This window comes from Lissotriton vulgaris, chromosome 2_1 (genome assembly GCF_964263255.1).
Source record: "Lissotriton vulgaris chromosome 2_1, aLisVul1.2, whole genome shotgun sequence".
In the NCBI taxonomy this organism is placed as follows: domain Eukaryota; kingdom Metazoa; phylum Chordata; class Amphibia; order Caudata; family Salamandridae; genus Lissotriton; species Lissotriton vulgaris.
The window spans coordinates 420,416,422-420,435,105 of record NC_141687.1 but is presented as its reverse complement, the minus strand read 5'-3'; the positions used below and the strand labels follow the sequence as shown (position 1 = coordinate 420,435,105).

General features: G+C 43.7%; 1 protein-coding gene across 4 annotated transcripts in view; it reads left to right on the top strand.

Annotated features, from left to right (window-relative positions):
* Nucleotides 1–7,648, top strand: part of CMKLR2 (chemerin chemokine-like receptor 2) — a 127,818-nt gene extending 120,170 nt beyond the window's left edge. For all 4 annotated transcript variants that reach the window (XM_086955312.1, XM_086955314.1, XM_086955313.1 and 1 more), the window contains one exon: nt 5,930–7,648. In XM_086955312.1, coding sequence (XP_086811438.1) covers nt 5,952–7,028 — 1,077 coding nt within the window. In that variant the 5' untranslated portion in view covers nt 5,930–5,951 and the 3' untranslated portion in view covers nt 7,029–7,648. The remainder of the gene's footprint in view (nt 1–5,929) is intronic.
* Nucleotides 7,649–18,684: the final 11,036 nt, after the last annotated feature.

Here is an 18,684-nt window from a genome sequence, read left to right as displayed (position 1 = left end):
TGAAGTCGACAACTACCTCATGTTGGAAATGTTAGCCTACGAAGCTGCAATCGCTTTCATGGACGAGTAACTACGTACCTGCCACTACAACAGATTGGTACACATTCCACATGTCCCAACACCTTTTTGCATCTTGGAGAACTGGTCACATATCCCAGGACAACAGTGGACATGGCTGCATTCGCATGGACTCAGAATACATGAGCGGACAAAAACGCGGCTTAACACACACCTGTGAAAGGTGAGGCATTCCCCCGGAGTGGACAGCGGCGATTGGCGACGTTCCTCATTCTGACATACTGCTGCATTGGTCTGCATGTTGTGGCACTTATCTTGCCCGTACTGACACGTAAATGCTAATAAATTCCGGAACCGGAAACACGGGTTATGTCCTCCCCCTACTGAGCGCGAGATCCAGTAACAACACGTTACTTCAACCTTCTCTTTTGTTGCCAATTGACCGATGCTGCAAATAGTGAACCCCTTTTAGATTGTTTCCAGCACCGGGGAACATTGCCCGCTCTTGGTGTTGCAGAACTGGTAATACTTAGGTTAATACACCTGATAATCAGTTACTAGTGTAGTTCACAACACCTTGTTTTTAATCTCTTATGGTCCTGAAGAATTGCCGCTGGATCCCACTCCTTGGGACTATTAGGCAAGAAACATGTTGACCTCATTAGTGCAACTACCCATCACATCATAGTGGTTAGTTGCCACCACCTTTTTAACCAGGGTAGGAGGCAGGATTATTAAATTAGTGGCCATGAATGAATGAATGAATGAATGAATGAAGGACATCTTTTATTGCGCAGACTTAGCCCATGGGCATCAAGGCGCCTAACAGAAATAATATAAAACATATGTACCGGAAACCAACTTACAGATAGGCCTCTGCGAAAAGCCATGTTTTTAATGCCTTCCTAAAAGGACCAATAGCGGGTTGTACTTTTAATTCCAGAGGGAGAGTGTTCCACAACCTCGGGGCCAGAACGGAAAAGGCCCTTCCGCTCCATCTGACTTTCCGAGCCTGGGGTACAGTCAGGAGATTTTTACTGGAAGAGCGTAGGTCTCTACAGGGAGTGTAGGAGACTAGAAGAGATCGTATATCTTCCGAGCCATGTAGACAAAGCATAGGATCTTAAAAGAGATCCTAGCCTGAATCGGGAGCCAATGCAGACTCTTCCTGGCTAAGGTGGCAGATGAGCGGCTGGGGACATCAAGAATGAACCTAGCTGCCGCATTTTGCACAGTCTGCAGACGTTGTATTAGGCCTAGGTTAATACCCGAGTAGAGTGTGTTACAGTAATCTAACCGGGACGTGAATAGGGCCACTGCAGTCTGTTTCTGGGCTTTCAGAGAGAGATAATGAGTGATTTTCCTCAGGGTCTTTATGACACCCCAGCAGGTAGAGATTGTTCTGTTTACCTGCTGGTCCATAGCAAGAGAAGTGTCAATCATCACGCCCAGATTCCGAGCGGATTTAGTGGGCCGCGGACAGTCTCCAAGGGATGGGGGCCACCAGTCATTTGACCAGGCATCCTGGTCTCCTTCAAAGATCAAGACTTTGGTTTTCTCTCCGTTCAGTTTTAGCGAATTACAGATCATCTACTGTGAAACTGCCTCCATGCAGTTCCTAAAACTGAGAACGGAGGTACTCACCGAGTGGGAGAGCGAGACCAGAATTTGGGTGTCATCGGCGTATGACACCACCTCCATCCCAAAAGATCTTACCAACCTGGCGAGTGGGACCACGTTTCCCTGTTTTAACCTATCACAAACTTAGACACTACACTTTCACCTTTCAGGACCCCACACATGCACTCATCCATCGGAAAGGATTAAAGATCTCCGCCAAAGAGACCCCACTGAGGGTGCCGTTGGGAATTGCACCGCCGTCCTGACGAGGAGCACGCCCAATGATGAAGCATGACACCTAGCAGGCTGGGTGTGTGAGGGCATTACATCCGAAAAGAGGAATTCCCCTTCCTCCTTTCTGGGCTACTGTACATCAGCCAGTCTTTCACATTAGTCACTGTTGTCCTTTTTTAGGAACTGCATACTTCTTTTTTGTTGCTTTCAATAAATTCTACGCACCTTCACTTGTATTCAACTGTGATGAGTGATGATTTGAACGACAATGTGTGTCTCAATGCCTATCTGGGACATGGCCATGCATGTGCATTGACAGCAGTACCCAGGGAGTACCTTTATGTGGAATTGCCGTCCCTACATACATCCATACTTACATTCCTGTTTGATCTTGGCCATGGCACTTCTGTGTGAATCGGAATGTTTATTCACATTCAGTGGAGTGTTGTACCTGGACCAGTACAGGGCCATGCAAACCCCACTTAACATTGTTGGCCCGTGGAGGGCCAGCCAGAGTCCTTTAGGGATTGACAAATTCATAGGGAGTGGAAGACTACAGTCCGCAGTGTGTTTGCTGTGTCATTGGTAACCACATAAATTATGGCAGTCCTTGCCAAGGCCTGTGCAGGGGATGCGGTCTCATGGATGCAGCTGGGCTGACCTGCTCCTGGGGTTGGGGTGCCAGAGCTGTCCCTGAGCTGTTGCAGTGCGTTGCTGTAGATGTTGGGGAGGTCCTCTTCATCATCAGTGCTGATTTTTTGGCTCTGCTTTGCAGGAGGTGTTGATTCTCCCTCTGCAATATGAAGGGGAAATACATATTGGCATTGTGTTCACATGTGTGTTCACGCATTGTACAGGTTTACTGTCAGGCTGCATGGCAATGTGCATTGTGACTGTTTATGAGGAGACGCCTATTTGAAGCGGGACACTTGGCATTTTTTACACCATCAGGGATATGGGGTTGGAGTTGTACATTGTCATCTCACGGTTTCCTGCTATGCCAAATGCGAATGGCCATGTTCTACACACAAGTGGCAGCAGTTGTGTCCTCTGTTCTGTTGTGAAAGTGTTGCAGTTCGTACCACATTGTTGTGAATGTTGGGGTGCTCTGCATCTTATGTGTGTGCTGCATTGTGGGTGTGTTGTCCCTTCGGCTCTGATTTGGCTGGCCCTTATTCCTTTCCGACGGTGTGCCTTTCAGGTATATTCTTATGCAGTGCTGAGATGTTGCAGACTTGGGACTCCATGGTGCTTCGCAGTTGTATGTGTTTTGTTTGTGTTCTTTTATTGAATTGGGTGGGAGAGTGCTGCGTTACCCTAAGTAATACCTGACACCGACCTATTACTGCCACCTACATTTCTATATCTAGTTGTTGTTGTCTAAGACCTCTTCTGGACTCAACCAAAAACGTACTCTGGGCTTAGAGCCAGCCCACTGCATACTATTGGTTGTCTTTTTTGTCACACTCATTTGCTAGTTTCTTATTTAATGGCTTTCCTTCCTGTACTTGTGTTTGCTCCTCCCTGGAGTCGCTTATGTTCAACCTTCAGTAACAGCTGACACTGACCTATTACTGTCACCTATATTTTTAGGTCATGCCCAGGGCTCGAGTCGAGGTACCACGCGGGTGGACGGCATCCCCCCACTTATTTTACAGGGTTTTTGCCAGGTGGACGACGTCCCCCCTGCCCAAAAGCTGGACTGTGCTTTGAGATACTGGCAGGTTATTGGGAATGCCTTCTACCCTTTAGTGGTGCAGATGTGCCGATCGCTTGGGTCCCAGTACACATGCCGGGGACATGAGACCTGCAGCTACCGAAGTCTGGCCTAAACTCTGTTACAGAATGTGAAGCCAAGCCGGCGTGTTTATTCTGGATCTGTTAACATGTTTACGACCGATTCGAGCAAGTCTCACCTCTCGAAGCAACATCACCTCTCTCTCATCCATCCATTCATCACCAAGGTGAGTCCGTATTCGACCTCCTAAGCAGAGTGACGTCACTTTCGGTGACACCACCTAACTTGGAGGGTCCCCCACTTCTTTTTTAGGACTTGTGCCCTGGTCATGCCTACAGGTAGCTTTTAGCTATCTGTTGTCAAAAGACCTTTTGTGGACAATGCCAAAAACTTACAGTGAGCCTTCTTGTTATTTTTGATTGTCCTTATGGCTCCTCCCCATTTAGGGACGTAACGCAGGGCCCTGTATCCCATCATTTTAGTAGGGGGCCCAAACCTTCAGGGTGGTCCCACTGAGTCCCAGGACAATAAAGGGCATGCGACTCTGGGCAATAGCTCGTTTAATCTTCCCGACGGCCCTCAGCTCCGGGAAACCTACTACGGGTAGTTGTGCGCTTTACAAATGCAGGATTATTATATGGGGGACTCGGAGGTCCCTTCATCATATTCTGAAGCGACCCCAATCATTTTGCATCATGCCACTGCTTTCATTTGCTTAGTGCATAACACTTAAGATACCCAAAATTCTAAAAGTGTCTTAAAGGTCCTGTCTGAGAGGTACAAACCCTAAGATACCCGAAAAAGCTCACCTACAAAGATACGAGTATCTTTTATTCTCATCACCACTTTAGCGAGTAAATGAAATGCTTTCGTTTGCCAAAAAGTGGATTTTATACAATTGCGCTTTACTTCCAGTTGTTTCCTGGCAGCGACTCCTCTGGCACAGAATAAAGAAAATACTCCACTGTAGAGCATGAAAGCCCCTCCCCTGTGCGGACAGCTGTGTCAGACTGTGTGTGAGCTTTGGAGGTTTCAATCTGGAAATGGATTTGCTTCTGGTGACCTTTTGAGCCCTCAACAATGGATCATTTGTTCCCAAAGTATGAAGATTGATAGAGATGCTCTATTTTGTGGATAGTGTAGCAGTAACTGAATTTAACTTGTGCTACTAGAATGAGACAGAGCAGATTGCAGGAGTATGTGACATAGTAGGACTTCTATAATCCAAGGGTGCTGTGGACTGAAACATGTATTGTGGTTGTCAGTGGTACAAGAATAGAGTTTAGTGGATCGTCACCATTTACTTGGAAAATGACAACAATTTAAACTCAGGATCCGAAGTCTGTGGTTTATACCATAACTTTGTTTTTCAGAAGGAATCAAAGCAGTAGTAGACAATGATGATGATGATGTTTGCGGCCAAGAGTTTGAAAAGGGACTTTGGGTTAGCCAGTTTGGGATGTGTAGCCAAATTCTGCTGGCAAACTGTTTTATTTGTGGGAATGAAGCCTAAGTCAAAGATTCACTTTTGGAAAGGAGCGATTATAGGGTGTTGATATAATTACTTAAGGTGATCTTCATGTATGCCTGTGGGTCATATGTCTAATGGAGGAAGATAACTTTTGGCTCGACTGTCAAGTCACACAGTGGCACCACTTAACTTTTATAAAGCACGGATGATAAATGCAAAGTTTAGAGAACACCGCAGAAGATGTGGCAACTAGGTGATTCACTTTGTACAGAGAGTTTCATTCTGGAGATAGATGATGTAAACCCATACAGAACTCTCTCCTAATAACTTATGGACGATCTAAGGGGAGGCGTTAAATCCCATGATTGACAGAATCAAAGGCCATTGAAAGATCTGAAGGGTGCAAACAGTCAAGAGTCACAAACTTCTATCCTTCTTAGGGCATCACCAACCACCTTCAAGGCCACACTTCACGTTACATTATTGGTGGGATTTAGATTGGTGGCAGTAAAATTCTTCCACTGATCCTGGCACCAGCGATTGATAACATTTCTTATGTCATTGTGTTATTGTCTTTTCTGAACCTGAGGTATTCCCTGTCAGTTAGACAAAAATATAGAGATGATGCCTTCATTAAGAAAAGTAAGATTATTATATTGTCCACTGTTATGAGCAGTCTGTGTGTGTATAAAGTAGGGAATTAATGTTTTCCAATTTTCAAAATACTGTCCTGCTTGTGGTTTGATTTAACTCTACTTGAATCAAGCCTCATTCCCCATAAAATCATGGCAGCAAAAAGAGGTAGTGATTTGTGCTTTCTAAACCCATGTCTTTTTCTCCACTTGCAGTTTTTCAAGCAAGAAAATCAAAATGGCCGAACTGGAACGGATGCTGAACCACTCCTACTCAGACTTGGATAATGAGTCCTACTATTATGATTACGAGTATGATTGGGAGGAAGAGCCTCAAAACACCCCCTCGCCTCATGCGCTGCATCTAGTTTCCATTGTGTTGTACAGTGTTGCTTTCATTCTGGGTGTGCCAGGCAACGCCCTAGTCATCTGGTTTACAGGGTTCAAGTGGGAGAAAACGGTCAGCACGCTCTGGTTCCTCAACCTTGCCATTGCAGATCTAATATTTGTGCTCTTCTTGCCCCTCCACATTACGTATGTGGCACTTGACTTCCACTGGTGTTTTGGCAAACTGCTTTGCAAAGTCAACTCGTTTGTCGCCTTGTTGAACATGTTTGCCAGTATCTTCTTCCTGACTGTGATCAGCCTGGATCGCTTGGTCCAACTTGTCTACCCCAACTTCGCTCAGAAGCATAGAACGCTAAAGAACTCCCTCTTTCTCAGCAGTGCCGTCTGGCTCTTCTCAGCGGTGAATGCTGGCCCTGCCTTGTATTTCAGGGACACGGCTTCCAGAGGTAATAATGGCATGGTGTGCTATAACAATTTCCACCATGACAGAGACATTGTGATCAGGACCCACGCGATCCTGAGCTGGACACGGCTTCTCATTGGTTACGTCTTTCCCTTGGTGACCATGATCCTTTGCTACGCATCCATGGCCATCAAGGTGAAGAAGGGGGCAATTCTGACTTCTGGCAAGTTTTTCTGGACTGTGTTTGCTGTTGTGGTAGCTTTCTTTATCTGCTGGACACCGTACCACATATTCAACATATTGGAGCTGGCCATCCACCACAGCGCCCATTTCCATCAACTGGTCCGGATAGGCATGCCGCTGGCCACCAGCCTGGCATTCATCAACAGTTGCCTGAATCCTATCCTTTACGTCCTCATCAGCAAGATGTTCAAGATACAGTTCAAGACGTCAGTGGCTGAGCTGCTAAAGCACACACTCCGGGAAATCAGTCAGTCCGGTACCATGAGCGAGCACCTGAGAGACTCAGAAGCCAACGCAAATCTATGTGAGACTGCTCAGTGAGAAAGGACTATGAACACACCTAAATCAACCTAATTTGTCATCTCAATTACTGATTGTGAATGTCAACCAGGCAGGAAGTTTGATTTCAGTCCTTAAGTGTATCAACAGTGGATTGATTAGTCAACACGGGAGAAAGTCCTACTGAATGGATTTAGTCTGGTTGAAAAATGTACATTTTATTTAGTGATGACATCACTGTCCGGGTTCACTGGCGCCAATGCAGGAAAAGCATTTTCTAGTTTGACGGTGCCATTTAGCTGATTGGGTTCACCAAAACTTAATATTTTACACACTTGCAGTTCTGATGGTTTTTACTACCACAGAAAATATATTTCTCTGCAGTTTTTGGTGCATTGTTGTTTGCTTATTCTGTGACGTGGACCTTTGTTTCTTTTGCAATTAGCTATTGTTTCACATTTCTGGAAGGGCTGGGACAGGCTCTTCCTTTTATTAGACACCAGTTCACCAAAATACCCGAGGTAGTAGAAGCGACAATTTACAACATTTAACCCCTACTAAAAACAGACCCCTTCAAAAACCTACTCAGTGGAAATGTTAAGAACAAAGAGTGGAACTGCATAAAGTCTAGGAAGAATGGAAATAAAATACCAGACACACCATGTCTTTAGTGCAAACTGTTGGTAATTTCCTAAGCAAGTAACGCACAATGATGGAGTGGTTTGTGAAAATGTAAAGCTTGCTAAAGCCAGTTAGGGCTTAGGGTGACGTTTGTGCCTGGCGGTAGAAGGTTGTTTTTATAGATAGTCCTTGTTCCTAGCCCTTGCTGGGTTGCAGGAATACTCTGGGCATTGCGACCCTCGGACTTTGCAAATTAAATTATGGGTCCGAATCATCAGTGGAGTATTTTCTTTATACTGTGCCAGAGGAGTCGCTGCCAGGAAAGCGATAAGTGAGTGTGGCTTACTCATGCAAACATTTCTAAAGAGGACTAGTGTGTGGTTACCCTACATTATTCACACAGGTCCCATCAATGATTGTACAGATTTCAAACTGTGAACACGCGTAGGTTCCAAATGGATAAGCAGAGGTGTGCTGCAATGCACATTAGGTGCCAATCCACAAGCAATGAACTTGGAGGGTGTTCACAAAACGTCTGATACCAATTTAACTTGACATAGTGTTACAGAGTGCAGTACTATGCTGCAGTCTGGGCAAGATTTGCAGGACATGTGTATCAAGGAGCAGAATGTAGGGGCATTTATTTATTTCTATAGGAAGATTTGTAAAATGTAGAACGACACAAATTTGTAAATATGTTAATGTGTTCTCCCCTTAACACAAAAATGCCTATTGTTTGCATATATGTGTACTATGCAGGTGTTCCTCTACATCAGTTGCACAACATCCGGATTCCATACATCAGAAATACATATTTAGAACATTTACTTCAAGAGTCACTACATTTCAAGGGACATTATATTGTATGTACATAAATATATATAGATGTGAGCACAATCTTCAAACCTCCACAGGCAGCGGCGAAAGAAGAAACAGACCCCACGTAATCCAGGCAAGATGTTATTTATTCCATGTGCCTTCCAAAATGCAACGTTTCGACTACCAGCGTAGTCTTGTTCACACAAATATATATAGGTATATAAGCGCCAGTCCACCGGAATGTGCATTCAGCACTCAGGAACGGGTGCGGCTTAACATGGCGGCGGGTCCTCGAGTCAATAACGGCTCGCGCTTCTAGTTCCAGAAAAAAGAAGATGCTGTACTCGCAGGTGAATTAATCAATTTATTACAACACAAAAGCGGGACACGTTTCGGCTCACGCCTTCCTCTACCACAATCTATATTGTATGTACATAAATATTATATAAATATATATATGTATAGATATAGATAGATAGATAGATAGATAGATAGATAGATAGATAGATTAGGCCATGAAAAGAGAAAAATATAGAAAGTAGTAGTGTTAAAGAATATTTAAATTAAAAGGAAACACAAATAGTAAATAAGAAGCATGATATATAGAAATAATTTAAAAAATAAAGAACCATAAAAAATAGGCACCAGATCTAAAGATCCATGTACATTAATGACTGCCCTACTGCCATATGAGCGGCTACCAGATAAAAACACCATAAATAATCTAGTTATGTAAGACACTTGAATAGTATTACAGTGGCATGTGAGTGCCCCTGGAAGTTAAAGCTCAGGCAGCTGAATAAATAAACAAAATGATTACAGCTGTCTGGAGGGCACGGATTTGTTTTGTGTAATTACACAACTCCTACCCAATCAAAACAGATACTCCTGGCTCCCAACATGCGGGTGGAGCTAGAGCTCCTCTCCTAGTTATAGTCACTGAATTGTCTGGTGACAGCTGCGCAATCAAATCAGACTGTAAAGAGGGAAAGGCTATATATATGGGAAATGTACATATATATATATGTACATATATTTATATATCTTAGCTCCACCCGCATACTTCCAATGTAGTGACACACAATGTTGTAAGTCCTAATGCTGTGACTCAGTGTAGTGACATACAACCACTACAGCTATGTTTGTTAACACTGCACAGTTAAGTTCGCCAGCTCTCTACATCATGCATAATATACACATGGATCTGACATAAATATCCGCTAATAGCAACAAGCTATGAATGCCATCATTTACAGCTATTGTTTTGTACCAGGGTATGCATTTTATAAGGTAACAGATTAATTTGAGTTGAGATCTATATTTAGGGCCAAGCTTAACGTCAGATTCCTAACTGCCAAAAACTCTGGTTAACAATCAACACCAGGTCCCACGATATTATAGATTGCGAACACAGACATGTGAAAGAGCTGCTTTGCAGAACATAAAGGACTACCTGTATTACCGATGGTTCCATGCTTGGGAATAAAACTGGTAATGTGGGTAGGTATGGCTGGGAGAAAAATTGGAAAATGCCAGCTGATGAAACGCAGAAGATAATTGCACTGTCATGTTTCTGATGATACAGCTGTGAATAAAGAGTTAAACAAAAAAACAATCAACACCAGGTCTGAAAACAATTTTTACATTTAATTTATGAAAGAATCGTAATTTATACTACACGTGGCATGGGCTTGAGTTCACTCTGCTTCGGCTTGCGTTTTACAGATATTTTCATATAGAAAGGTATAAGAGTGTATATGGTTTTTTAATCATATGTTTGCTATTCAGACTTATTTTTTCAAGAGTACTTTTAATGTTTTTGTTCTTTAGAGTTTTGTGAATAAAGTTCTCAAAATCTCACAAACACAACTGCCTGTGAAACTTATTTCGGAAGCACTCACTCAGCTGTACTGGTATGTCTCGGGGAAGTTGATAAAACTACAAGAGCGAGAATGCAAAGTGGAGTTTCCTAAACTTATCTTCAAAATATTACATCGTTACCAAAATGATAAGTATACAGTTCGAGTGCATAGCATTACTGTAAGAAAGTTGGTTTCTGTTGCAGTAATCCCCCACTTTTTGCCAGATTTCTGATGCATGGCTGGAAGTTTGTCAAAATGAACTCCACAGCTACAGGATGGCTTTACTGAAGACTGAGAAGTTTGGTATCAAACGTCTCAGCATAATAAACCCACACTGATTCCAGTTTTGGATTTATTATAAAATGTACTCAGAGATTACCTTAGAGATGCTTCCTGAAAAATGACCAACTACTTGTGCATTGGCTGACTGGTTCCTGACAGCCAGCCACCAACAGACAGGTTTCTAACCTTGTGGAGTGAGGGCAGGTTCTAACCTTGTGAAGTGAGAGTCTTTGTGCTCTCGGAGGTCGGAAAACAAAGCCTGCTCTGGGTGAAGGTGCTTCACACCTCCTCCTTACAGCAACAGCAACACTTGGCGGTGAGCCTTAAAGGCTCTCACCTTTTTTTTTTTTAAAACCATTTTTATTAGGTTTTCCATTTTACATTTATATTCGGCATCAATGTCATAATAGAGTTACATATGCTATATTGACTCATAACCCGAGAGATTTTGACAAAGGTTACAGGTAGACAAGAATAAAATGTTACTGTTTAATAAGAGTAGAAGTGTTCTGAAAAGAAGTATGGTACGCCCCTGGGAAGATGGCTTTGCCTGTGATGTCATCAAGATGGGTAGTTGGGAATGGTTATTTGCTTTCTAAGTTGCAATTAAATTAGAGGTGAATAATTGGGAAATACAAGCCTGGACAGTGGAACCCTACAAAGAACTAGCACCTAACCTGCTATCTCTATTTATTATACATATATTGGGAAGAACCCAAGGTTGTGTGTGCACACAGTTAGCACACTCACTGTCATGGGACAATCCAATACTGGAATTAACAATGTCTAACAAGAGCAAAAGGTGCACCACTAAAAAGTAAGCAATCACACAGCAAATTATCAAATCCGTGTCCAGAGTTGTTTCTACAAATTCTCAGTTTATTCAAAAAATTAAAACAGATCAAGTTGAAATGAAGAGCCAATGTGTTTTGTCCAAACAAATGGACTTCTTCAGGGCATCAATGAGGCACTCCTAACATACATCGTCATGGTTGGGTTATGCCTAGTGCACTTGTTTCCCAAGTGGCAATGTCGGTAAACCCTGTGATCTTTCGTAATGTGCTTTACCCCAATAGGGTTGTAAAGTAGGGCAATTCCAGAACATGTTCTGGATTGCTGCGTTGGGGAGCTGGCAGCATGGGTAGAGGAATTGTGTCCACGTCAAGGTATCAAATGCTTTCTCCAGATCCAGGATCAGGCAGGCTGCATCAGGAAATCGGTTCTGCACCTTGTTCTGGACATAAACAGCCTACGGATATTGTGGAAGGTGTTTCTACCCAGCACAAACCCACACTGATCCGGGTGCACCAATGCCAGAAGGATCCCGGTATTTCGATCGGCTAGGTTTTTACCGAGAAGCTTGCAGTCCACCGATAGCAATGTAATTGTTCCATATGAGGACAAGAGCAGCGGTTTTAGAAATTACACTAATATAGATTCTCGCATTAGGGAGTTCTCCAGCCTCTAACGCTGCCTTGTATACCACTTCCAATAGAGCCTGGCTCTCACCTTGTGTTATACTAATTTGGGCAGCTCCAACTAGTCGAGATGCCCGCCCCCCTGTCTCAGCCCCACTATTTGCGGCAGGACAGGGGGGAAACTAGTCAGCAGAGCAGGAGTGTCCACCTAAGCCTGGCACACCCCTGTGGAGCTAAGGTGAATTAGGCCCATTAGGATCTGGGATGTGACCCTATCCCCAAAGGAATGGGGCACTTGAAGGGTGTAATCACCCTAAGGGACAGAAGCCATTGGCTACTGCCCTCCAACGACTGTAATGCCCCTAAATTTAGTATGTAATTGCTCCCCAGAAAGGTGTTCCTCAGATTATGATGACCTACATAGAAGGACTGAAGAGCTTTGCAGCAGTGGAGAAGAAGATGACAACTGCCTTGGCCCCAGCCCTACCGGTGTGTCTCCTCCTCCCGCGATCCTGCTAGAAGAAACCGGCGTGTCCTGCAGCCAGATCCTCTCCAGGGTCCGGAGCTGACTTAAATAAAGGCCCTTTTCTCCCCTGGACCCAGATTGTCCAACACAGAAATTCCAACTTCAAAGACTCCGGATACAAAGTGGATCAGCGACCCCTGCACACTCTGCATCCGACGCCCACGTTCTAGTGACTCACCTATTCTGTGAAGTCTCCCTGGTGAACCTGACCTCATCTGCATTGGTGGCTGACCTCTCCAGGACCCCCCTCGACAGCTGCAGCCTCTATTCAAAGGGTCCATCCCGACCGTGACCGAAAACAACGGAGAACATTTGCCACCAAAAGGCACCCATGCTTCCTCTGTCCGTAAACTTTGGGAAACCCATCCGATGGCGCCCAGGTGTCCCCCAGCTATCTAACTTTCCTGCCCCACCATTGGTCGCCTTCGTCGAGCCTCCTGGTCCAAACCTACAGCCTCTTTCCAAAACCGATGACCTCCAATGGAAAGCATAGGGGCCCGATGCTGATTTGCACCCTGCACCCGGCTGACCCTGTGCCGCTGGTAGTGTAGCTTTGGTGCTGCTTTGTGGCCCACAAGCCCTGAGTCATTTGCCCAAAAACCACAGGTACCTACCTGCAAACCGTGCCTCTTTGAGGTATCCCCCAGTTCCATTGGATACAATTGGGCCCAGTGACCTCAGCACCAGGCTGCCCCAGTGCTGCTGGTGGTGCAGTACCTACCTGGTCTTGAGCCTTTCCCTGTGTTATCCTACCTCCAAAGCCTGGGGAAGTAAGTAGAGTACATACTTGCAAACTGTTTAACATTGTTTTCCTCCAAAGGATTGCATTGTAAGTTTGTCTATTGCATTGTACTGTCTGACTTTATCACTGACAAAGCATATAACTGTGCTTGACTGACATTTACAAAAACATTCTTTGAACTGTACAATATACAACTGCATTTAGAAAACATTGAAAAGTATTGCTACTTTTACCACACTGTAAAAAGTACCTGCACTAAGTGATTCTTGGTTCTAGAATAAAATAACAAAGTAACACCTTTTAAAAAACAATTGGTCTGGATTCAGTCTTTGAATGTGTGCTATCATGTCTTGCCTGTGTACAGTAAATGCTTAACACTGCCATTGTCAGCTGGAATATAGCCAGGTTGGCTTCTAAAAGGGGAACGTTGGGGTGGTCGGATTTTATTAGATTACAAGATATCCTGTGATTTTAAGAAACCTGGTGCACAGTAAAAACTAGCTATGATGGGTTTGCCTCCTATAACCTAGAAGCTTAGAGTTCGTCGCATGGTAGAGCAAAGGGTGGCTTGCTGTTTTTGGTCTCTATAACACCATCATTGCTGCTGCAATTCCCCTGCTGTGCTGAAGAACTCAGAAAACAATGCAATCATGACGAGCGCAGCTAGTCATGAGCGTACGAGAGGTGTACCTCATGACGAGCTGAGCTCGTCATGAGCATAGAAGGGGTTAAATTTAACACTTACTGTGGTTAGACATCTGAATGTTGGGACTCATTCCCAGATTCTTTGGATACATGCGAAAGAAGCCCATGATGTCTTTTTAATTAACTATTATAACAATATATTCGATAATACGCGGCATAAAGTTATTGATGAATTAGAAAATGTTATTGAGAAGCTGCTAGCAGAGGAGAACATTATTTTTGATTTTATAGGTTTTGGTGACTTTAAAACCCCTATCTGTTCTATGTCAGCATCCCGGGTGTGTGGGGTTCAAAGTAACTTGGGTGACAATGCCTCCCACTTTCCGCACAGTATATTTGGTGAGTAGATAAATAAAATCATGTCAATTTATGACCCAGAGCTTATGCAGTTTGTTAAAGATGACTGCGGCCAAACAATTCCCACCTATACTGGTAGAAATATCAATTCCTCTATTGACCATGCCATGATCTATTGATCATGGCATGGTCTCTTCAAATATTGTGCCACTCTGTATGACTCCGAGGATCGACGAGTCCACATTAAGTTACCATAACTGAATCATATTAAGGGCTGTCATCTGGGAATGTAGGGCTATACGGATCTCAAGAACTATTAGATAACATCGAGCCACATAGACAGAGTGGTATTAGACTGAGATGGAAAGGAGAGAAATCTGAGACAGTTATGAGAACAATTATATCAGAATGTGTGGAGGAAATAAATGACATCCTGACCACAGAAAACGACTCAGAATCCGTTTTAGGGAATTATATTAGTATTAATAAATCCATAGATACCATTTTCACTGGGTCTGGTAATGGGAAAACCGCCCCCAAAAAGGGGTGGTTTAATCATGCCTGCACAACTTTACTATCCCAATTAAAGCAGGCCTCAGTCTCTAGACCCAGGGATCAAAAGAAGGTCATACAACTGAGACATGAATATAAATTAGCCCTCAATAAGAGGAAAGGGGAGCTGCAACAAGAAGCATGAGACAACTTAGCACAGGCAGCCGAGACTTCTAACTGCTGCTTGTTCTGGGCAACAGTTAATTCCCCCTTCCTTAAGGACGATAAGACCCCACAACTTATGTCCCATTTCAACAGTGAGGCTTGGGTAACTCACTTTTCGGTTATTTTTAAAGCCATTGGCCCATATAATGCAAACTCTAGGCCATGGCTTATTGTCCCACTTAATTTGACCTTAGCCGAGGTAGAACAGGAGATTAGGGCCAGTAAGGGGGGAAAAGCTCAGGGGCCCGATGGGGTCCCAATTGATGTTTATAAGGCTCTCCCGCTGTTATGGGGTCCCGTACTTACTATTGTTTTTAATGCGGCAGTAAATAACATGATCCCATCATCATGGGGGGAATCCATTATCATTCCGATCCATAAAAAGGGGGATAAGTCAGACGCAAAGAATTATCGCCCTATCAGCCTACTTGATTCCTCGTGAAAATCATGAGTAGAGTATTGTTGGTTAGGTTGGTAGAATGGGCCGAAGATAAGGGGATCCTGGCTAGTACCCAGTATGGATTTAGGAAAGGGCGTGGTACTTTAGACCAATGTATAAATCTGGATCTGTTAATCGGTAAATATACCCAGGCCAAACATGGCTCCCTTTATCTCTGCTTCGCAGATTTAAGCAGTGCTTTCGACCTGGTGGACCATCCCACCCTATGGACAACATTGTTAGAACTTGGGGCACCAGAAGAAATAATTTTCTTTTTAGCACGACTGTATGAAAAATTACAAACTTGTGTCCGCTACGGGGCAAGATGGAGTGTACGCCTAATTTTAATGTAAAGTGTGGAATAAGACAAGGCTGCGTCCTCGCCCCCCAGCTTTTTATTCTTTTTATCAACGCAGTGGATGCAATTTTAAAAACAGTCAGAGCGGACGCGCCCCAGGTTAAAGGGTTAGATGTCCCGGTACCGCTTTATGCAGACGATGCCGTTATATTGTCCAGGACCCCTATTGGCCTCCAGCGTCTGATGGATCGGTTTTCTGTTTTTATTAAGGATAAGAAATTATTGATTAATAAGAATAAAACCCATACAATGATCTGTGGGGCAAGGCAAAAAAAAAACATGTATTTTTTATAGACGGTGAGGGAGTGCAACAAGTAGATACATTCTGTTATTTAGGTGTCACCTTTTCGAGGGATAGAAGCTGGTCACAGGAATTTATAAATGTACAGGCGAAGATGGCCAAAAGCGCTTATGGTGTATTTAGATTCGCCTCAAAAATCGGTGATAGACGAATTGGTGATATGATGCAGATCTATCGAGCAAGGTGTGTCTCGATCGCATTATATGGGGCAGGGGTCTGGGAATAACTTAATGTAGGCTGTTTACAAACTGAGGAAAATATTTTCCTCAAAAGCTACTCTGCCTCCCAACCTCTGCCCCAACCGATTTAATCCACAGAGAAGTTGGGGCCGATTATATATCAGATCTAATATCTTTGCGGCCCTTAATGATCTGGCGTTCCATCTGGCTAAAGGAGGAAACAGCTTTTAACCAACTTGTAATCAATGACTGTCTTGACCTGGATAATTATTCAAGGATTCCTTGGTTAAAGTATATTGTAGATACTTTTCAGGAAATCTATGGTCTTAACATAGTAGCCGATCCCTGTGCTGCAGGGGATATCTCAAAGATCGAGATGAAAAGTAAATTTCTGTTGTACAGATCACAAAGGCGATCAATTACCAATGTTGTTATGTCCACACTCAAGTTCTATAATAAATATATAGACTGTGAAGGTTTCCAGTAAGCATGGGCGAATTTTGCGAATCTCGCGTTCGCGAATTTTGCGGATTTGCGAACTCGCAATCCGCAAAATCCGCGAATTCTCGCGAATTTGCGGATTTTTTTTTGTTGATTTTTTTTTTGTGTTTGCCACTCTCTGTCACCACTGCCACTCTCTGACTACTCATGCCACCCTCTGGCCCACCCATGCCACCCTCTGTTTCATCACAGCACCCTCTGGTTGTCCAGTCAGTGTACATTATTGTGGCAAAGCAAAGCACACCTTCCCTGCCTCAAGTGACCTGAATTAATTTGGGGCTGATTAATGTGTCACAGAATATTTTTTTAGCTGGCACCTGCTTCCTTAGTGCTTCCTGATTAGTGATCTTTTGCACTTGCTAAGTGCTTTCATTGTTGCAAAATTAGTTACAACACCTGCTATGCCCCAACTGACAATAATGAATTAGGGGCTGATTAATGGATTTGAACTTCCAGCCTGGCTCCTGCTTGTCTCCCTTAGCTGTAATTCAGGACCTTTGTGGCATATGTGTAACTATTCTGAGGTTCAGAGCAGGGTCACATAATAGTTGCAACTGAACTCTAGAGGGGCCCCTCAGGAAGCACTACAGGAAATGGCTACTAATGATGAGCCTGAACTTTTGAACCTGGTAAGTAGTTTCAGTTTTGCTAAGATCGTATTTCTGCAATTTAGCGCTTATTCGCGGGGCTCGAAGTTGTACTGGGAAGCCGCGAACTCACGCGAACAGTGCGAGCAGGCCATAAAATCCGCTGCTCGCGGATTTTGCGGGAGATTCGCGAATCTCGCGGATTGCGAATTTACCGAAAATCCGCAAAATCCGCGAGCGAAACGGATTTTCCGCCCATGCTTAGTTTCCAGCTATACTTGAGTCAGGTGACTAGACCAACCCATAGATTTGTCCTTACTAGACTTAGGCTCGGACTGGTCCATCACCTGGTGGCTTTTACGCATCTCAAAAAGCACCCAGTAGGTCCTTGCCTGTGTGATGGTCAATCCAAACAAGGCACACTGCTTTTTGCTTATTTGCACCCTCTATATGAATTTCCGGCTGGCCTATTTAAAACCGATGTTTAAAAACTATGGTATCTATGATGTTAACGAAGCCATGAAGCTGACTTGTAATATGAATACCCCTGATAATTGCTTTTTTATTGCTACTTTTTTATGTAAATCTATTTATGCCAGGAAAAGCATGATGTTTTAATTACTGGCATTTCTAGTTAATCTCTGCATTTTGTTGTCTAAATATGTAGGTTTTATGTGCTTTTATGGTCATTTGTATCATATGTACTGAATAAAGCCTCATGAATTGAATTGCTTAACACTGACCTCAGATAAGCCTACTGCTCAGCCAAGCTAACTCCAACTTGAGACTAAGGTATTTATCCTCTGCTATAACTCTGGGTATCCACTGGACTCTGTGCACAATATACCTTACTTTGGTATAGTATATACAGAGCCAGCTACTACAATCAAACAGATCAAGTGGAGAGCAGATGTACTCCAGCCCAAGTACCATAGTTAGTATAGGAGACACACCACCACCAATCCCCAAACCAGGAAGAGCAGGGGTAGAGTCAGGATATCCAAACAAGAACGTCAAGAGTCATCGCATTACCAGAGGACTGGGCAACCAAACTAACATCTACACCAGAGGGAACACTCATGAAAGCTCAAAGTCTTACACAAAAAGAGGGGCAAAACAAGAACAGACAAACGAGGCCAGGCACAGAGGAAAAGGGAGAATCCAGGAAGACAGCCTCCTACAAATTACATCTAGATCCCACTACAAAGGGAGGCTCCACCAAATGTATTATACATGTAAGGGAAAGCGCTCAAGAAGGCACTACAAGCCAACCCAGCCCAAATGTCATGTCCCAACTTGCTATGGAATCCCAGAGGCTGATAGAGCATCATGCCACCCAGCAAA